Here is a 22,820-nt window from a genome sequence, read left to right on the forward strand (position 1 = left end):
TGACAATGCTGTACTAGTTTATGTAGCCAAGTGTTAGAGCTAGCTATCGTTTTAATCTGTGATTTCATCACATTGAAAGTGTCTGTTTGCAGTGATAAGCACATCTCCTCTGTAGGGGAATTCCTTCCCAGTATAAAATGAAGCCATGGAGGAGAGAAGCCCTGTCATGAGGCCCACAATCTCTCATTTGTCCCCCTGCTGTGGGTAACCAGAACAGGAGAGATCACCTGGCTGAGAGGAAAGGTTTTTGGGGTGGGGCACCACCACCTGTTAGGAGACACATGGCCTCTGAGCTCATGAAGCTCTCCTCTGGTCCAACAGGAAGGAAACTCAGGGGGAAGAAACACAGCCAGCTCTTTATTACTCAGACTTATGCTCTGCTCCATTACTGTCCCTCCTTTCCCCATTGCTCTCTCTCTTTCTCTCTCTCTCTCTCTCTCTCTCTCTGTCTCTCACATATCCCCTGATTCCCCATGTAGGCCTCAGTCTTCCACATGTTCCCCTCTATCTGTTATATATTCTGACCTACTTTCTAATAAGAGCTACATTATATGGTTACATAAGAGCAAGACTGTCTCTGCAGTTGATACCCTGATTCAGTCCAGCTCTGCTGTGTGTCCTGTCTCACAAAGTGGGTGCTGGCACTAGAAGACTCCCAGCACCATGGTGCCTGAGGCTACAGATTTGGGAGCACGTAAGTCCTTCGTGAGAAATGATGAAAGTGTGAGCTCTTATTCCTTTGTAAAATCTCCAGCCCTCACCTGCCTACCATTCAATTCCAGGACTCTGGCAGTCGACTAAAGTGAAATTAAATAAATGAACACCCCAACATTTCATTGAAATACTTTTACCCCCAGAACAGCCTAAATTCGTGGGGCATGGACTCCACAAGGTGTTGAAAGAGTTCCACGGGGATGCTGGCCCATGTTGACACCAATGCTTTCACCTGGATTCACCTGGTCAGCCTACGTCTTGGAAAGAACAGATCTTAATGCTTTGTATACTCAGTGTATAAACCACATCGTTTATCTTACTTACATTACGACACTCCTCTTTATATCACGTCAATAGACACACCTATGTAAGTGAAGCGTGTGATTGGAGGTTGGGTTGTGACTGGAGAGGAGTTCGTCTGAACGCAGGGAGGGAGGGGTTAGAAGTAGACCTTAAGATGGGCCACTCCCCAGGTCTATTCACTGAGCCGCTCTGGACCAGTTTGAGGGCTGTTATGTTGCGTAACCATTATGTAACAGAGTTTAATGGGACACACAGCCCCTCATTCCCTCCCCCCTGCCTTCCACCTACTCACGTTGTTTGCACAGTTAAATGTATGTCTATTGCTAGGAATGTTTTGAGTCTTTCCATTCAATTCAAATGCTCTTTTGATTTGATGCATAGAGGCAAACAATACCAGGATATTAAAGCATGAGCCATGTAACCTTTTTGAGTACTGTTTTCAAAACAGAGATTTCTATACTCATATGTTTATTTGATAGTTATGTTGATTCCATCACTGTCAGCAATGTGTATTATAACAGCCATGCTAGATTTTTTTTCAAATAATGAACCGCAAGGAATTGCCCCTTTAGGTCATGCTTTGTGGAAAAATGTGGTCCTGTCAACAGCGGAGAGGCTTGAATATGCATGCCATTTTTGTGCTGTGTGTGTGCATGGTAAGACCTGATGTCAGTGGGTGGTTTTGAATCCGGGTTGTAGTTGTCACTTACCACAGCTGAGCAGGGGTTAAGTAGTGGTTTGGACTAAAATTCAATACCTGTATTTTCCTCACATAATTTTTTTATATATTTAACCATTAAATACATGTCTTTCATCAAACAAGTAGGTCCATATGTACTGTAAGTATCATAGTCTTTCACTACCGCAGCGTGTGGTTCAGGTGTTGCGTGCTGTAGAAGCTGGGGGAATTCCACTCTATAACATTAATATCTGACTTTGATTTGCCCCTGCTGTGAAACCCAGAGGTGTCTGCAACCTGCCCCAGAAATGTGTGAAAAGGTTGCAGCGTGTCACACTGGACGTGAGACAGGCCTGTGTAATCCTGCGGCCCCCTCCCACGCTGGCTGCTCCACTGACCTTCTTCCGCAGGCTGGGAGGGACAGCCAGGTAACTGGAAAGCCTTGTTTGTGCTCTGTTTTCCAGGAGGTCTATTTTGCAGGAATCATTTTGTGACATGCACATCCAGTCCTCCAGCCCCCACCTCTCTCTCCTCCCTCCCTTCTTTCCTCTCCTTTCCCCATGCCTTCCTCCTTCTCTTGTTCCACTCTCTCACGTTGACCTACTTTTCTCCTAACCTGATTATGGACGCGACCCCATGCTCCAATCAAATCAGGAAAAGGGGAAACACAGCAGAATCCAGTAGACGAGTGCTGCAGTTGTCAAGGAATGTCACGTTGACACTATTGCAGGGTGACATCAGTCGCACCACCCAGACCAAGCATGGGCTGAACGAAAGGCAAAAATATTTTGTGTGCGTTTGTGAAGGGCATTGAGGTGTCAGCCCTCAAAGAGCTGCTTTGTTTGCAGGCTTAGTCCAGGTCACTCGCTCCCTTTGTCTTTGTGTTGTTAGGAACATAACCTCGGTGTTGTGTGCTTTGGGAGGGCGGCAGAGAAGATAGGATGAGGAAAAGACGCTGCCCCACTGGGCTCTGCCTTGATTTACAGTCCCATGTATTCTTCTCATGACAGGTCTGCTGTGACACTGAACATGGGCCTGGAGAGTTGGCAGCAGGGACAGACTATTTCTGCACTTACTTTGTAGGTCAAAGCGCCATGGACATGCCTGTTCAGTGAGAGCCTATGAGATTAGGCTGTGAGGTATGTTAGGACTGGGCTTAGAGAAGGAGAGGAAGCTTGTCCAGTTTTCCCTCTGGGTAAAGTGGTTTGTGTCAGGTTGAATGAGGCCTTTATAAAGTGGACTGGGGCATAAGAGAGGTCCTCCATTCTGTTGGGGGGGGGGGGGGGGGGGGGGGGGTCATAATCTGTAGGTGTATGTGCGTGCGCGTACATCTGAGGGCGTTTGTGTGTTTAGTGTGGTCGTACGGGTACATCTCTGCACTGCGTGCGTAGGTCTGCAGGCTTATAGAGAGTTAGCGACAGGAAGTAGGCCACTGTTACATCAGGGAGGTCGGACAGGCGGTCTGTCTAGAAAATGTGTGTCAGTGTGTCACTCCAAAGCTCCTCTCATTTCAAATGAATCCTGTGTGTCAGGAAAGTAAGGAGCCCAGGGAGTGACTGTAACCAAGCTATTTGTGACGACAGGAAACAGGGTGTCCCCACACCAGCTAAAGAGATGAGGACTCAAGAGTCTCTGTTAAACATGCCTGTGGTTACAAACACCTAGGTTAGGCCATCATTTGTGTCTTGCCTTGATTTAGATTGTGTCTGTCTAATCACTGTACCTTGCGGCTCTGCTTTGTGGCTGTGTTAAATTAGTAGGCAGGGATTTAAATGAACATAGAAGAATGTTGGTTGTCAGCAGCTGCTCTGGTATAAATTATTGTTAGTTTTTGTTTATTACGCTAGCTAGCATATGGTTATTATTATTCTTTGCAGTGTTATAACTAACCTATGAACCAGTTTGTATTCAATATCAAGTGATAACTACAGGGAGGTTTTGGTCTTTATCCGTCTGGCATGTGCACAGCTGATTTTCAAACAGACCCATCATGAACTGTGGTTAACCCACATAGACAAGAGTAAAGAAAAGAGAAATCTGACAATATTTTTACGATATGTTGAGAAATTCAACATCCTTTTTATTGTTTTCAATCTTGAAATGCATCCATCTTCCATGATGAATATTAGTGTCTTTACATACACAGCCATGTCAAAAAGAAGGGGTGGTGGCGACCTAGACACCACCTACTGCTAAACACCACACTAGTCTCGTCTGCATCTTTGTCTTTTTTGAATCTTTTTCATAAAACCATTAGCAAAAACACAAGCATCACTGATTTAAAACACATTGAAAAAGGGGAGGATGGTGGTATGGCGCAAATACATCATTACGGTCAATAGGAGAAAGACACACGAAGATAATAACAGAACAACATCAGAAAATAAAACAATGACAATAACATTACAGTGTTGTCAGAGAGGGAAAGCTTTACATTTATACACAAGTGGCAAAAAAGCTAAACATGGTACATATACTTTATAAAACTGTGTGGTACAGTGCAGGCTTCTCATTGTCACCCAATACGAGGAAAATAAAGGCTGGGGGTGGATGCCCCATGTATTACACTACAGAAGCACATTAGAAAAAGGGGAAATCCCTATTTCATTAACAAAGTAGAGATTGTCCTTAGTTTTTACAAAACTTAATTGCAATAGCTCTGAATATTCTTAACCAGGTTTTTCTAATGTCATGGGCTATTTGTGTAATATAGTAAATTAGCCTCTGTTTCAGAGATCCAATTACCTAGTATCTAGGTTTAACTCGGTGTCTCTAGGGCAGTGGATCGACGTCAGGTCAGAAGCCTGAGGTTCTGAGCTCAGTGCATTGTGTAGTGTGTCGATTTGCAGAGGAGACTAGGTGGCCTCACTCAGAGTTCAAATATCAAACATATCATTTAGATTATATTACTATACTTAAAATAACTCTCTCCCCTATATTTCCCCACTTTACGGTTTTAACTTGAGCTTTAACTCGGACGACAAAACAGTTCACTGTTGATAGAGTTTACAGTCTCAGTATGGGGTAGACACTGGCCTCGATACCCAAACATATGTTAAAGTTTATACACATTCATATTTTAGTCTGTGCTCCTATTGGGTTTTCTGCAGACGTGGGCATAGGAATAAATACATTGGGCTAAGACATGGGAACAGTGGAAGTTAGACTGTTGATGATGCTCAACTTTAGGCCAGCAGCCTAGTTCTGTCTCAGATTGACTTTGATTGAATGCTGTCTAAGATCTTAAACATCTACTGCAATAACAGGTAAGCTGCATTTCAAAAGCTATTGGGGCCTCCCGGGTGGCGCAGTGGTCTAGAGCACTGCATCGCAGTGCTAACTGCGCCACCAGAGTCTCTAGGTTCGCCCCCAGGCTCTGTCGCAGCCGGCCGCGACCGGGAGGTCCGTGGGGCGACGCACAATTGGGCTAGCGTCGTCCGGGTAAGGGAGGGTTTGGCCGGTAGGGATTTCCTTGTCTCATCGCGCTCCAGCGACTCCTGTGGCGGGCTGGGCGCAGTGCGTGCTAGCCAAGGGGGCCAGGTGCACGGTGTTTCCTCCGACACATTGGTGCGGCTGGCTTCCGGGTTGGAGGCGCGCTGTGTTAAAGAAGCAGTGCGGCTTGGTTGGGTTGTGCTTCGGAGGACGCATGACTTTCGACCTTCGTCTCTCCCGAGCCCGTACGGGAGTTGTAGCGATGAGACAAGATAGTAATTACTAGCGATTGGATACCACGAAAATTGGGGAGAAAAGGGGATAAAATAAAAAAAAATAAAAAAAAAAAAAAAAAGCTATTGGCCATGTTTCTGTAAACAGAGTTAAAGTGATTACATGAAAGGCTTTTTAACTTAAGAGGAGTTTGCAACAGTAGACACAATGTGACTGTACAGTAATTCTGACAAACAGGATGATAACGTCCAAGTCCTTTCTTGCCTCAACAGTTTGTTGCATTGTTGTGACATTTTTGTTTGTTTTCTTCAAAAATATATATTTATAAATTATTGGTAAATTTACAGTAATATACAAACCAAGTGCTTGAACAAGAAAGATAATGGATTGGCTGTGTGAGATCATGGAGATGGGAAGGGAAATATAGATTGGTAGAGGTAGGGTTAGGGAAGAGGGATGGAACTTCTCATTGTGTTGCATCTTTGGTCAAGGGAATGTTCCCAGAATGTTGCTGCTATGTTTGTCTAACGCCAGATGTGCACCTTAGGAGGGGCACTGAAAGTTGACAATATAGTTCCAATAATGGTCAACTTATATTCTCATTTGAAATGACCAACTGTGGTTTGACGAAAAACGATATGAAAGAGTTTCATCCCTCCTCTCATTTATAAACAAAAGTCCTTCTGTAATTATGGAGAAGATGCAAGAACTGAAAAGTGTATATACAATATATACACATAGAATACTGTTCCCCCAGAAGTCCAGTACTGTTTTGGGCTTCAATCCAGCTTTTTAGTCCCAGGACATGAAGGCGAGGGAGGTGTAGATGGGGGTAAAGGAATGATAGTGGATTGAGATTGAGGAGGGGAAAGGGAAAGAGCGTATTTTGATCTAAGGCAGCATCAGAGGCACCTCACAATGTAAGAAACCTCAACAAATTTGTGTTGCCCTCAAGTGTTCTATAGGCACTTAGTCTCGTTTGTTGTTACGGCGTCCGCTTGACGACTCCTTTTTCCCACTCTCCTTCCTAGACTCAGCTGTGGACGGCTGCTTATAGAACCCTGTGGGGGGCTGGCTCTCACTCTCCCTCTCTTTGCCGCTCTGCTGTTGCGTGAGGGCCAGGTAAGGGTGCTGGGGCAGGATAGAGGAAGGAGGAGTGGTGGTGGGAGAGTCCTGCTGGGAGCTCATGGCTCTGTGTTTGAGACGCAGTTTGTGAGGCAGGGCAGTGCCCTTAACCTCTGCCTGGGTGTCCCCGCTTTGGCATTGGGAGGAGCCCTGCGGGGAGGGCAGAGGGGACCCTGGCTGGTGTGAGACAGACAAGTGCTGGAGGTAACTCCCGGCGTCAGAGAAGGAGGAGGACGGGGACTCGTCGTCCGTGGAGGCCTCCTTGTCAGAGCTGCGGGGGTCATTGTCACTAGAGGAGGTGTCTTTGCCTGAGGTTGAGTGTTCTTGGTAGTACCCCTCACTCCTGGCCCCGCCCTCATAGGTCAGTATGGGGGGCTCCTCGTCCTGGGCGCTAAGATAGCAGTGACTAGCATGGTTGTGGTACAGGTGGGACGTGACAGCTTCCTGTTTTTGGAGGATGTCTGGAGCGAGGCCCGTCTGGATCTTTTGCTCCTGTTGCAGAGCTCTGTACACCTGCCTCTCTCCTGCCTCGCTGTGGCAGTCTGAGTAGTGGTACGGAGGGGAGTCTAGTGTCTTCCTCTCCATCTGCTTGGTCACCTCTGCCAGTCTCTCTGAGCTTTCCGTGTGGCTCTCTCGAGCCTGGCTGGCCTGAGCACTCTGCTGTTGGGCTGTCTGTTGATCTATGTCCTGCTGCCTTTGGCTCTCCCCAGGGTAGGAGGCACTACTGGAGCGATAGAGTATGACACTCCTCTGTTGGGTGGGTGGAGGGACCTGACTGGTCTGGCTTGTGATGCTCTCCTGGTGGTGGTAGGAGTGGTGCTGTTGGCTGTGGTAGACCGACTCCATCTCCTCCTGGTGATGTGTGGAGGACAGGCTATGGTGGACGTTGAACATGCTGCTTCCAATGTCCATCTCCAGGTTGCTATCCTCCTGCTTGATCCCGTAGACCGCAGGCTCTGGGCTGTCCCGGGAGGACCCATCTGACATGTCTGAAAGGGACCCATGGGGGGAGGACGTCACCAGTTGACTATGCCCCCCCCCGCTGCCTGACTGCTCAGTCTCCGAGGAGTCAGAGTTCATCATCACCTGGGAGCTGCTGGAGTAGCCGCTGGAGTAGTAAATGGATGTGGAGGATCTCCCATTGCCTCCATTGTTGCCTCCACTAGTGAGCTGCTGGCTCTTCTCCATGTAGGAGGCAGTGGTGATAAGGCCAAAGCGCAGCTTCAGCTGCAGCAGCTCCGTCTTCAGGCGGCAGTTCTCGTCATTCAGCACCATGACGCGGTTTTCCAACACCATGTCATTCAGTCGTCGCTTCTCCCTGGAGCGTTTGGCCGCCTCGTTGTTCTTACGGCGCTTCTCCCAGTAGAATGCATCCTTCTTTTCATCAGAGATGAACTCACGCTTGCGTCTGCAACTCATGCTGGGCTTGACGAGACGCCCCTGGCGAGAGGGGGTTCCTTGAGGTGATGGGAGAGACTCTTCGTAGTTAGAGTATGTCTCTAGGCTGTCCAGGTTATTTTCTGAGCTTGCTGATTGGAGTTGTAAATTCAGGCATTCCATTGTTGCTCAGTGGAGGACAGTTTGGAATATTGCTACAACCACTGGAAAGGAAACTCAAGGAATGGGGTGATAAGAAACAGTGGGATTCAGCTATTTCTCACTGAATGAATGAGCTCAAGTGTCTAAACTGGCCAAGAAGATCAAGAAACGGTGGAACTCTGCGTTAATTCCCCTCATTTATCCAATGTATGTTCAGCCTTTCTCTAGGCAAGTCTCTTCAGCTTTCTCACAGAAAAGTGGGTCAAAGCTGCCTTGTAGAGAAAAAAAAGAGTTCCTGGAGTGGAGAATGTGACAATCTTCACTGAGCAATTCTCTAACCTTCTTGTCTTTGTTTTGTTTTTCAATATTTTTGCGAGAGCGCTGTGCTGAGCAGACAGAGAAGTGTTCTACGGCTCCAGGCGTGTTGCAGGATGTAGGTCACTCAGTCTATCTCGGCTTGTCAGTCTCTTTGAAAGAGCGCTACCTCTCTCCTTCTCCAGTAAGTTGCAAGATGAAAGGCTGAGGAGACAAAGAAAGAAAAGGCAAAAGTCTTAATCCTTGTGGACTGCTGTCGACCACTACGCATTCAGATTGAAGCAATAATATCTTCTTTATGTCATTGTTAATGAAATCCATTTTAGTTTTTGGCATGCCTGGTGATCAAAGAATTTTGAGGGATAATTAATAATACGCTCCTTCTCACATCCTCCTGCTTTCATCTATGTTTTGCATGTCTGGCTTTGACTGAATTGTTACCCCTGGCAACCAGTGAATATTCACTAGACCCTAGTAACCACTGTCTGACGTCATGGCCCTTCTATTGAGCTTCTCTGTCGGTGGTACATGACCCCTTAAGGTGTCAGCATGCTTCAGTTGGGCTGGCGCCTTGCCGAACCGAGCGAGTGTGCTTGCACACTCCCTTAAAATACCTTCGCTTGGAAATCTAGGAAAAAAAGCGGCAATAGTACTTTGTCCATATTGAGATACCGTAGCCAATATACAATTCCTCAAAATAGTCAGAATTAATCTATGATAAATCAAGAAATCTGTCATTAATTTTGACGTTTTTGCAGAGGAGATGTTAGTCGCACAATTTTACATATAACTGAGGTGTTTGGTGCAATATTTCTCAATGAGAAAATGTGCATGAAAATGATTCTGTACCCTTACACAATGTATGCACAAACTCTTCCGAACTGTTTCGGCTGGGAAGCATGTGGACGCGTTTAGCCCTGCATGTTGACGTTGACTTGCATGGTGTAATAAACATGAGGCCAATATAGTCGTTTCTGAGTTACTATATTTTTCTGAATAAGACATTACACATTTTCTATTTGTGACATTATTCCTCCGCCTTTGTAATCATAACTGCATGTCTGGCAACCAAGTCGAGAGCACATGATTACCATGTAAACTCAGAAACCGTAACACTACCCGAAATTACGTCATTCCATGTGTAATGGAATGGAATGATTGGACATCGAATTTGTTAGCTTTAAACATCCATTATTGACTTATTTCATGGCTGTTCTAAATAGTCTTTCAGACAGATTTATTTTAAGAGCCAGAACAGTGAATCACACAGGTGCAGTGGGTGTAGGGTTCCCCTCATTCCATTTTAGAATTCTAGGTCAGGAACAAAGATTCCAAAACAACCATATTAAGAAACAGCCCACTACGTTTACATAGAAATTTCATGACTTGGAGAATTTACTGTAAGTGTAATAACTGTAAGAATGCACATTCTATTTGGACAACCAGTTCCTGGCGGTGAATGAAGACAAAGGTTCCCCGCCAAGGAAAAGAGGTGGAGAGGGTACGGGATTTTAAGGTAAAGGCGGATAAGGATGTTGGGGGTTAATTAATGAATGTAGGTCAAGTCTTAGGAAGGGGCTGGAGAATGTGCCACGCTCTCTTGAATTATGACACCAGGGTGGTCAGCCTCATAACTATGAAGTGTCTGGGAACCTGCTCCTGGTAATGAGGCAAACAGAGATATATGTGTCATTAGCCAAACCTCTTAAGTATGATTTTCATGAATAAGCCAAATGGCTTTTCCAGTGTCTCTTTTCATGTTTCCAATTTGTCTCTGCCGGTTGTGTACCAGTTAGCCTATTTTATCTGTGTTGCTGACTAACTGGTTCAATATCAATTACATTCTATACAGGTGACTTGAGGCAAGCAAAGGAATTCAACAGGCATCTGAGGATGGATTCTTCCTGGAACATTTCTGAGGTAACTCATTCAGACTATGTTCCCTTGTTCCATGGTTACATTAAACTGGTCTTGTATGCTTTAAAATCAAATTACTTAAATCAAATTAGTTGCTGGCCAACAGGAGTTGTTTCATCCCTGCCTCACTGCCTCATTTATTCTCATTTTCTTACTGAACAACATGAGTTGAGACACACTGATTCTCTCTGCCTCCAATCTCATAATTTGTTTTTTCCATGGGTTATATTCTCCCAGGAGTCTGGGGCAAAATTATGTAACTGCCAATTGCTCTACACTTTTCAAATGTGGGTTCAACACCAATTTCTCTTTCCAGGCACAATTCAGCAACAAAACGAGCCAAATATAGATGGGATATTACACCCCTAGTTTTAAATTCAAAATGTTTTGCTTCCCACAAAATTATGACAAGCCTTCTAGGTATGGGTCATTTGGGTCCCAGTAGAGAATAAACAGGGATACAGGCTACGATTATGCCTGGAAAAACGGTTGAGACAGGGCCTGATAATGCACTGCTAAATGCAGTACTTTAAGGTCCTCATTCCCAAAAGCCATTTGTGTGTGGCTCAGGGGCAGGAGGGAAAGAGTGGAAAGACCACAGAAACCCGGGACCACTCAGTAAACCCTGGCTGTGACTAGTGCCTACACGGCATGCTTGAATATAGGTCAGTGGAACCACGGGTGAGGCAGGGAGAGAGAAACAGAGAATTAGAGAGTACTCTATTTATAGAGGTGAAAGATGCACGGAGAGAGGGACAAAGAGATTGAGAGAAGGGAGACAAAAGAAAGGGGAAAATGAGTCCAGATGATCGCACCTCGCAGGATGTAAACAAACGGGGTACTGTACCATCGTTAACAACATATCACCCAAGGAAACAAAAGTAAAAAAGGGGGCAACTAATCATGTCAACATCAATCCCTCAACAACACACTTCCACTGTGCAAACAGATTGACTTAAAAAAAAACTAAGCTGCTCATCTCCTCTGCGAGCGGCTGGAATTAGCTGGAGACATGAATGGAGCTGGAGTGTTTGCTGATTAATGCATCACAAGCTCTTAGTCTCCCACTACTGCTACAGGAATAGAGCATCATAATAAGTGTGTATCCCACCGAAGCACAGTGTGCCACCCTTACCTGTTAATCAGAACGTCTAAGCATCAAACCTATCCACTTCAATAGTGTATCTTATAACTAACCGCAGGGTACTGAGATAGTGATTGCCAATGAAAGGTTCATGTGTTTTTATGACAAATGTAGTGTGACCTGCCAGAACAAATGTCAAATAGTAAGAAATTCTACTGCTTCCCCTTTCACCCATCTACTATGCTTACGAGGCTTTGTGTTTCTATGGAACACTCCTACGCTTGTGGTAGACCATAATGAATTCTATGTCCAATTTCATGTTAAAAGGTGAACAAAAAGCTGCATCTCATCAGAGTATGAACCTGTTACTGATAGCACTGTTTAACATGAGCACACATCCTTGTACTTAATAAATATAAAGTCCTTCTACCACAGGAAAGGCCTTGGTTACATTTGTGAAGTCATCAAAGAGAATCTAAATGTATGCCATTTACAATTATTGGGTCCAAACAACCACACAAAGCTATATTTGGCGGGGCTTGAGTTCAGAAGCTTGTTTTTGTTGAGCTCTTATTAAAGTAATGGGAACAGGAGTAAAATAAGGAGGACCCCAGACCGGGGCGCAATATTTTACTGAGACTGAGGAACTGAACTGCCCCCACTGGGGAAGAATGCAAATAGATGGCTTTTTCCAAAATTCCAAGTAGGGTTGGGCCGATATATGATTAAATATAATAGTGACATTTGACATTGACGATATATTGTGATGTGCTGTATCAATATGTTGAAAATTAAGTGTAAATTAATTAACTAAGCCTTATTTTTCCCGGCAACACTAAGATTATTTAATGAGAATGCGACTATACCATTGTAAATAAGTACAAAAATTGCACAGTCTAGAATGATTTAGTCAGTAACGGTGCAGAACTATAATATCGGATATCGCGATATTTGGAGTAGCACATCGTAGAAGGGGTCTCCCCAAATATCGTCCAACGCTGATTCCAACACTACTTTTATCTTCCCAAGAAAAAGTACACATTTTTGGACATGCAGGCGGAGTTCCAAGCCAACTCCTTGTTCCATAAACACAGCCATATCAGCCTCCGTTAAACAGGAAAAAAAAGAGTGACCCAGTGCAGTCCATGTGCTTCCCAGTCACATGTGCTCCCTTGGCCTACTTCTCCGCCTCTCCCTCCCAGCCACAACAGCACAATAACAAAGCACCTACTCTATCCTTCATTATCTTTCATTGTGCCAGGAAACCCTGAGAATGTAAGGCGGGTCAGGATAAACCCCACTCCACATTGTTTACCATCAACTACATTAGGAGTGAAACAAGACATTGTGCACAATGCTCTAGTGAAACATAGGTAATCTCATCCTCATGATAATTATAGCCATGTTATTACCATGTTTTTAGCAATAAAATAAGTAAGCCTACTAATACAATAAGGAATATAGTAGCTGATCATTGCAATTACAAGCATTTATGGAAAGATTCATGAATCCTATAGAAAAGGGGTGTGGCACAGAAAGGTGAGGATTGAAGAAAATGTATAAAGGCTAAATGAATATGTTTCTAATTGTGTATCACTACGATATGAAGGAAACCTAAATGTTTATTAGGCACATTTATCTGCTGCTCATCAGTGTTTCTGTTCTGCAAGAATGGGTTGGGTGTCTTTGTTAAGCCAGCTAGGATTCATTTTGGTAGGTTTTTATTCTGGTATTATAGGGGGCTCTGCAGCACATCCCCTTCCCGATATGACTAATGCGACCTACATTTGGAGCTGGCATAGCGGTCCACCTTATGCGCCAACCAATTAGCCCTCCTCAGAAAAGCACAATAGAGGCTATGGGTTTCCGCTGATTGCGTCATCTCCCCTACCCATATCTGTTTTAATTACTTAAATGATTTATTATGCAACGCGCACCATTACTAGCCTTTAGTGTAATGTGTTACAAAAATGTAACGCATAACCAAATGCTTTGTGTAATTTCCCATTGTGCATAGCACACCTGTACCAGAGCACACATGTACCATAGGCTATATTCTAAACTACATGGTATTGATTAACTTTCGTGAGATATAATTCCGGTGTGACTTTTCATAAAAACATGAATAGCCTACACCCTTACCACGGCACCAAAAGTAGGCTAGACACAAGTGTGCATGCCATCACTAAACAACAAATGCATGAGCTGCGGGCACCGGGCGGGGGCACTCATTCCACAATCATTCCCACATGCAGTGTGGGGGTACATTCAACATTCAGACTGAGCAGGATGGTCTTTTATAAGACAAGTTATAACAAGTGTGTGTGCAGTATTAATTCGTATATGCATGTAGCCTAATAACTGCATAGGTTATACGTTGAGATGGACATGCAGTGCGCAACGGTGTTGCTGATACGGAATTGTAGACTATAATGCATGTTACATAGTTGCTGTAGAGCGTTACAATGTCGAAAATTGTTTCCCAATATAACTAATAGCCTACACGGCAGGCACATATCCACGTCACATCACAAGTGTTCTGCCCTCTTCAACATACCACTACTCTTTGTGGTGTCTCTGAACATACCACTACTCTTTGTGGTGTCTCTGAACATACCACTACTCTTTGTGGTGTCTCTGAACATACCACTACTCTTTGTGGTGTCTCTGAACATACCACTACTCTTTGTGGTGTCTCTGAACATACCACTACTCTTTGTGGTGTCTCTGAACATACCACTACTCTTTGTGGTGTCTCTGAACATACCACTACTCTTTGTGGTGTCTGAACATACCACTACTCTTTGTGGTGTCTCTGAACATACCACTACTCTTTGTGGTGTCTCTGAACATACCACTACTCTTTGTGGTGTCTCTGAACATACCACTACTCTTTGTGGTGTCTCTGAACATACCACTACTCTTTGTGGTGTCTCTGAACATACCACTACTCTTTGTGATGTCTCTGAACATACCACTACTCTTTGTGGTGTCTGAACATACCACTACTCTTTGTGGTGTCTCTGAACATACCACTACTCTTTGTGGTGTCTCTGAACATACCACTACTCTTTGTGGTGTCTCTGAACATACCACTACTCTTTGTGGTGTCTCTGAACATACCACTACTCTTTGTGGTGTCTCTGAACATACCACTACTCTTTGTGGTGTCTCTGAACATACCACTACTCTTTGTGGTGTCTCTGAACACACCACTACTCTTTGTGGTGTCTCTGAACATACCACTACTCTTTGTGGTGTCTCTGAACATACCACTACTCTTTGTGGTGTCTCTGAACATACCACTACTCTTTGTGGTGTCTCTGAACATACCACTACTCTTTGTGGTGTCTCTGAACACACCACTACTCTTTGTGGTGTCTCTGAACATACCACTACTCTTTGTGGTGTCTCTGAACATACCACTACTCTTTGTGGTGTCTCTGAACATACCACTACTCTTTGTGGTGTCTCTGAACATACCACTACTCTTTGTGGTGTCTCTGAACATACCACTAGTCTTTGTGGTGTCTCTGAACATACCACTACTCTTTGTGGTGTCTGAACATACCACTACTCTTTGTGGTGTCTCTGAACATACCACTACTCTTTGTGGTGTCTCTGATAAATGTACCATTTGCATATTATAACAGATCCCCGGGGAAGTCATTCAAGGCAAAAGCAAGTTTCTTGCACATAGCTTGTTTCCCTGTTGCATTCGCTACCCATAGGCTAATCCAACAACTTGTCACAATTTTGAGACAGGCTCACATTTGACCCAGCAGCCTAAATAAGGACAGAAATAAACATGCCCAGTATATCCAGCTCACCTTACAGAAACAGCCAATACTTTAGATTATCATTAATATCCAAAGCAATGTTTTCAGAGATGTAGGACAGCACAATACTCCAGTAGCCTTCCTCTAGATTCAGTTTGCCCCACTGAGCAGGGGAAGGGTTAACGGGTTGGCTAACCTTTCACAAATAACTACTTACTACATCTGATGGAGAGAAGTATGTCCTCAGACAGTCAATGCCTCAGACCAGACTGGTCTGATAGACTAGACGTAACATAGTAAACGTTAATCCGGGTCACTGAAATAAGTGCATGTTACGCTTGGTATGGTTACAAACACAGAAGGTTACTTTAGGCAAAAACAAAAGTAGTGTGGTTGGGTGGGGTATAACGCGAACGTCTAGCAATCCAAAGGTGGCGTGTTTGACTCTCATTATGGACAACTTTAGCATTTTAGCTAATTAGCAACTACTTTCAATACTTGTCAACTGCTTAGCATATTAGCTAAACCTCCCCCTAACCTTCCCCTTTAACCTAAAGTTAACCTTATCCCCAACCTTAGCCCTAACCCTTAGCTAGCTAATGTTAGTCACTTAGCTAATGTTAGCATTAGCCACCTAGCTAACATTAGCCACAACTAACTGCAATTCGTAACATATCATACGAAATGGATGATTGACATCCACAAATGAATGCATACCATACGAAACACAACATAAGTATTGAAGTGTCCCGGATTTAGATTTACTATGTTACGTCTAACCGTGAGTCCAGGTGTAGACCGACAGGGATTTTTTTCCCAGTTGCCTCCCATGGATTCATAGCCTTACCCAAAAAGACACGTTTCGTGCCATAATGGTGCCGTTTCAAGTCATAACAGTGTCTTTTTAACTCACAAGCATTTAAATTCAAATTTTAATATTATATATATTGAATTGTCTTTATATAATTTACAATAGGCAAATTCATTTTTTTTGCTGAAATAAATGTCCATACTTGTGTTACTAAATAATAGATTAATAGATAATAGATATAATAGATAAATAATAGATAAATAATAGATAATTTTACCGTATTTCAAGTTATTGTATCTTTCAATATTTTCAAAACTCTACTATGATGGGGGGGCGAAGCTACTCTAAATATGTGTGTGTTCTGTGGCCCTTGCCACCCAGCGTTCCTTGATCTGAAGGAATTCCATGCACCCCCTTCTCCTTATCGTCCTCAAATACATTCTGCCACTAAATAGGGGGGAAACGCCTCACCTTGACAGAACATACATATGGTTCAACGTCAGTCACCAACATTATAAACACTTCGCGTTGTGCCAAAATGTTTGCAACAATGTATCAGTGAACTTGAAATTCATGCAAAACCAAAATGATGAAAAGTCTAATCGAAGTGCCACTAAATAACAGTGAAATTATTATTATTAAACAATTGGATTGAATTGTTTTCACAAATAATAAGTCACATTATATACATGAATCGACTGGACATTTAAAGGCAATCCATATCAAATAAATGCTTACCGTGTATGTGTAAATAAAAGCCCACAGTGCGAAGTCTAATATAACAGCCACGTTTCTGTTCAACAATTCCTATTTCTGATTACTATCGAATTAAAATGTACGATCGTCCTTCAAGTACAGTGCGAGCTCTGTGATAAGTGCCTGTATGTGAGCATGAATTCTGTGTCGCTTATTTTGAATCTGTTCTCTTATTACGTTAGGGACTTGCTACAATTTCCTCCTTGCTCTCTCAATGTCTCCAATTGTATGTTAGTAGGTCAGTAGTTGCATAACAGAAGTCTTTGGGTGCCTAGTCACGTTTTGTTTCTCGCTCGCGCGCTCCGTATCTGCCCCCTCCCCTTTCTTCTCCTTCGAATTCTGTTGCAGAGAGATGGAGAGAGGGGAGGGACTAAACCAGACTTGCTGAGATGTAGGGTGAGATACCCCTAATTAGGTTAATAGAGAGAGTGAGAGAGAGACTTGGAAAAATGGAATGGTGGGGAGACATTTTTAGAAACAAGCCTTCAGCAGAAGATATATAAAGAAACAGTTGTATCCAACAGCTGTTGTTTGGGGGAGAAATGTGTGCCCCTTTATTGAATGGATAGGCCTAATTACTCCAGACGGCTCAGTTTCGCCCTTTTAAATATAGCTTTATTTTTTCAGTTTTATTCTAATCCGCAAACCAAAATCTATTCACATTGTCCCTCATTAGCACATGAGTAGTTCTTTCTTCATATTCAGAAGATTGAAGGCATAGCCTGCATAGTCTAGGCTTTAGCTTAATGTGGAGCAGGTGACATGGGTTTGAATCCAGTGGTACACATTTATCAGGAGCTACAACGATCAGTTACAATTGTGACATGGCCACATACAATTGTGACATACACATAGCTGCAACCTCGATTCAGGGGTAGACATAATATAGTAAACGAAAATCCAGGACACTCAAATTAGCTATGTTTTTTTTGGTATGGTATGTATTCATTTGTGGATGTCCATCATCCATTTTGTATGATATGTTCCGAATTACATTTCGTATATATGTTACGAATTGCAATTCGTATGATATGTTACGAATTGCAATTCGTACAATGTGTTACGAATTTGCAATACATTTGATATGTTACGAATTCCAATTTGTTATCGCTAACATTAGCTAGGTGGCTAATGCTAATGTTAGCTAGGTGGCTAATGTAAGCTAGACTAGGGGTTAGGGGTTAAGGTTAGAGTTAAGCACAGGAGGTTGGTGGGGAGGACGGGCTGATAGTAATGTCTGGAATGGAATTAATTGAATGGTATCGAACTCATCAAACTCATGGTTTCCATGTGTTTGATACCATTCCATTTACTCCTTTCCAGACATAATTATGAGTTGTTCTCCCCTCAGCAGCCTCCCGTGAGGTGAAGGTTAGGGTTAGGAGTTAGGTTAAAGGGTTAAAGTTAGGGTTTGGGGAAGAATGTAGCTAAAAAGTAATAAACAGTTGCTAATTAGCTAAAATGTTCAAGTTGTTTGTGATGAGATTCGATCACGTGTTACATGCCCACCTATCCACCCTACGAAAAAAGTGTTCAAATGTATGCACTCACTACTGTAAGTCACTCTGGATAAGAGCGTCAGCTGAATGACTAAAATGTAAAAAATAAATCAAATGCAACCATACCAAACGTAACATGTCATGCTAATTTGAGTGTTCCAGATTTCCGTTTACTATTTTACGTCTAGTCTGAGACCAGGTTGATCACTCATGCCAAGCAAGAACAGGATGAAAATTAGTTTTAGTAATTTGTAGACATATTGCAGTAAGTTGTCTGATTTTGTTGTGACATTGGCTCTCATTTCCAGCAGCTGTGGCCTTGTGGTTCGATGCATCTGGTTACAGTTTTTGCATAACCGCTTGAATCTCAAGAGCTCAGTACCTCATTCTCATTTGATAAAGACATTGAAACCTCTTATACTGCAGGCTACTTTATTGGCATCCTCCCTCTTATGACACACGATTTGTCATGTTTTGCATGAAATGTACAATGCACAGCATTCAGTAATGAAAGTCTTAGTTGATTATTAAAGCCCCCTGTCGTCTTACACCATATAGAAGATAGCACTTCACATAGTTTTAAATACACAATTGTAACACATTGGTTGAATTTGTGTGTTTTTGGTACTTCCCAAATAGTGAACTAAAATATGACTGCAATTGTATTTATTGCTGTTATTGCCAGTTCAGAAATGTGTTACCCAGTACAGTAATGACAGGTTGAAATGATTGAATTGGAGTTTAGACTTTTGGAATGTAATCTGTGACCCTTGACAAAAATTATTTGTCTGAAATATCTATATCCTTTTGCTCATTTAATGCATATCTTAACTTGGAATGAGAAATATATGTTAGGCCTATGCCTATGTCCTAGCTGGATATGAAGATGCCATGTAGTTACAGCAAGGGGAAGGTTGACTGCTCATTTTCACTCTCATTCTTATTTCTTTCTGGTAAATGAACTCCTGGTGGGACAGGTTCATGGTTAGGAGGTAGACTGTGACCTCCTGTGCTATGTGATGATTACATCCTCTTCCTCTCTCCAGTCCATCTGCCCTCCACTATCTGACCTTACAGCCTGTGCCTGTTCTGTCTTGCGTCACAGAGAGCCATGGAAACAACTGGAGTGACAATTATTTCATGCATTTTGTTGTGTCCACGGCAGTTTTGATTGGAACAAAAGGACTGGCTGGATGCCTAGAGGGCTGTTTCCAATTGCAGATGCTTTTATTTGATCTCTCTCATTATCTTCAAGGCCCTGGTTCCTTCTCATGTGATCGAAGAGAGCCGCAGGGCATGGAGGGATGAAGTCTGACTTCAGGCTCAATCTTTGTTCAGCATATGCTCTCTGTCTCTGTCTTTCTCTCCCTCTCTTTCTCTCTTTCTTCAACTGACCCACTTGAGCTTTCAAATGCACTTTGTGGATCTACCTGCAATGCCATGCCTTTTTATTGTTTATCATTGTGCTATTGAACACAGAGTCACAGACACAAGTGTGTCTCCATATGCCTCGTTTGTTTCACAAATGAGCAGGTTGACTCACCATTCGTGATAGGTTTTCTTTGTGTTTCTTTGTATTGTGGATAATGAATGGAGGTAGCGAGCATGCAGCACTACCGTCCTCATACATGTCAATGATAGAAACAACCTCGAGAGCAAATGCATATAGATGTTTTATTAATTTGGGTCATATGGAGGCTTAGAGGATTGGTCCTCATTTTCTATGTCTAGTAATTGCTGTTTACCTGAAAATGCCACTCATTGCCTACTCTATGTCCATCTCATCATCTGGAGAGAACCCCAAACATGGACCAAGCACCGCCATGCTTCCATTATACCCCTCTCTCTCCCATTCCTCTTTGTTCAGAGCTAAAGCATTGGCCGTGAACTTGACGCACCCACCCCCCACTCCCTCTGTACCCCACCCAACCACTCCCCCTCCTAGCTACGTATGCATGGGTTCCCATGGCAACTGTCGCACTTCCTGCCTAGCAACCGGCATTATCTCCCGCTGATAAACAGGGGGGACAGAATGGAGAGGGGAGTAGCAGGGGGGTTGCGGTTTAAGGGGTGTGTTATTGGGGGTGGTTGTGTAGTAGTGAGCTGCTGCAGTAGTGGCTTCATTAACTAGCCTAACTCCTCTCCTCCACCCCCACCATTCCTCTTCCTCCCACTCTCACTACAGGAATCCCCAATTTGACTGAGGAACCTGTGAATCCAGCTGCAGGTTGAGGAGAACCTCTCCTTTGTAATGAGATTGGAACAGCACAGAGCTCAGTGAAAATGAAGATGTTCTGCACTGCTGGATCCATGGAGTACATGGAGCCTCTACAGAGGTCTACTGTCGGCTTGTTTTCTCTTCATCTTGATTGATTTAACTTGTCCACATTGACACACGTGCTGGTTTAGATAGGCCTATCTCATTCAATGTAGGGGTTGGTTACTAGGGGCAAATAATAATGAAATGACTTGATGGGTTGAGTGTTGTTATTTAGTGACATAGCAATTAAACCTTGGTGTAATTTTGCCACTACACCTGCACCAAATAAAATTTGTGACACTGAAATAAACACATAGGCTACAATGTCACGATCAATAGTGCGTGCTCTGAATGACAACAATCGCACCATCAGCTAGCCTACTCAACAAATGGTAGTATTTGCTGCCACCTAGTGGTTTCTAAAGTTATAATGCTATTATATTTATGACCGCGCTCTCATCTGCTTTGGTTTGTCAAGGGATTTCATATGGGAAATTAATACTGTTCAGACAAATTATAGGTTTTAAAGGTCATTGGTATGACACGTCTGAGACTAAGTAGGTAAATCTCTTAGTAAAGCATCTGCATGATGAGTGAACCTATGGGTGCCGTGCAGGGAGTGTAATTCATTTTGTTATGATGAAATCTTATTTCGTTAATGTGAATGTGTCTTCAGGCCCAGTCTAGCTCCTACCACCCACATCCCCTGAAATCCCCTGTAATGACTATAATTGCAATTCCTCTGTAGAGGTGGCCTCTAACACACACTAGCTCATGACTGGCATGCAGACTCCACCCCTCAGGACTCGTTTGCTCCTGTCTGGATACACAAAGCTCTATAGTCTCACCTGTCCAATCTGTCTTGCACTGCTGCTCTTCCTACATACTTAGCTATGTGTAAATTAGGTCCCAGACAGGAGAAAAATGTGACAGAGGATATTCATTTAGGTTGAATATTCTAAATGATTGACTTTTGTGCTTACTGATGAAATATGTTCTCAAAAGGCTGCAACTTAATCCCTGAAGAAATCTTTGATTCATTGTAGAACAATCACTCCATCTGTTAGATAATGTGAGACAAAGCAAGATAAATTGTTTTAAAAAACAGGATACATATTTCCACAGTGTAAGTGTTGACATTTAGACTGCAACATGTTGTTTTCTCATTGATTTAATAGATGGAGGAAATCTATGATACTGCATACTTTAGTGGATATAATGGTGTCCTAACAGTGGGAGGATCAAGTGCAGGGGTGAGCAATCCTTTTGAGGGCCACATTGGGATTTCAAAATTCAACAGAAGGTCACACACATTTTCTCTTTACTCAAACCTCCCGCGGGTCAGATTGAATGGGCTCACAGGCCGTTGCCCATCCCTGATACTGTATGTTGCCATCCCTGATACTGTATGTTGCCATCCCTGATACTGTATGTTACATCCCTGATACTGTATGTTGCCATCCCTGATACTGTATGTTGCCATCCCTGATACTGTATGTTCCCATCCCTGATACTGTATGTTGCCCATCCCTGATACTGTATGTTGCCCATCCCTGATACTGTATGTTGCCCATCCCTGATACTGTATGTTGCCCATCCCTGATACTGTTTGTTGCCCATCCCTGATACTGTATGTTGCCCATCCCTGATACTGTATGTTGCCATCCCTGATACTGTATGTTGCCATCCCTGATACTGTATGTTGCCCATCCCTGATACTGTATGTTGCCCATCCCTGATACTGTATGTTGCCATCCCTGATACTGTATGTTGCCATCCCTGATACTGTATGTTGCCATCCCTGATACTGTATGTTGCCATCCCTGATACTGTATGTTGCCCATCCCTGATACTGTATGTTGCCATCCCGGATACTGTATGTTGCCATCCCTGATACTGTATGTTGCCATCCCTGATACTGTATGTTGCCATCCCTGATACTGTATGTTGCCCATCCCTGATACTGTATGTTGCCATCCCTGATACTGTATGTTGCCCATCCCTGATACTGTATGTTGCCATCCCTGATACTATATGTTGCCATCCCTGATACTGTATGTTGCCCATCCCTGATACTGTATGTTGCCATCCCTGATACTGTATGTTGCCATCCCTGATACTGTATGTTGCCATCCCTGATACTGTATGCTGCCCATCCCTGATACTGTATGTTGCCATCCCTGATACTGTATGTTGCCCATCCCTGATACTGTATGTTGCCATCCCTGATACTGTATGTTGCCCATCCCTGATACTGTATGTTGCCATCCCTGATACTGTATGTTGCCATCCCTGATACTGTATGTTGCCCATCCCTGATACTGTATGTTGCCATCTCTGATACTGTATGTTGCCATCCCTGATCAAGTGGCT

The 22,820-nt window shown here is 43.3% G+C and overlaps 1 protein-coding gene across 1 annotated transcript; it reads right to left on the minus strand.

The window, feature by feature from the left end:
- Positions 1-3,740: 3,740 nt before the first annotated feature.
- Positions 3,741-17,005, minus strand: LOC129833362 (nuclear factor interleukin-3-regulated protein-like). The gene is made up of 2 exons (XM_055897908.1): positions 16,671-17,005; positions 3,741-8,545 (listed from the first exon to the last, which is right to left on the minus strand). The coding sequence occupies exon 2, from the start codon at positions 8,045-8,047 to the stop codon at positions 6,332-6,334; it is 1,716 nt and encodes a 571-aa protein (XP_055753883.1). The 5' UTR covers positions 8,048-8,545; positions 16,671-17,005; the 3' UTR covers positions 3,741-6,331.
- Between the last annotated feature and the right edge of the window lie 5,815 nt (positions 17,006-22,820).

The sequence above is a fragment of the Salvelinus fontinalis genome, chromosome 34, assembly GCF_029448725.1.
Source record: "Salvelinus fontinalis isolate EN_2023a chromosome 34, ASM2944872v1, whole genome shotgun sequence".
Classification (NCBI taxonomy): Eukaryota; Metazoa; Chordata; class Actinopteri; order Salmoniformes; family Salmonidae; genus Salvelinus; species Salvelinus fontinalis.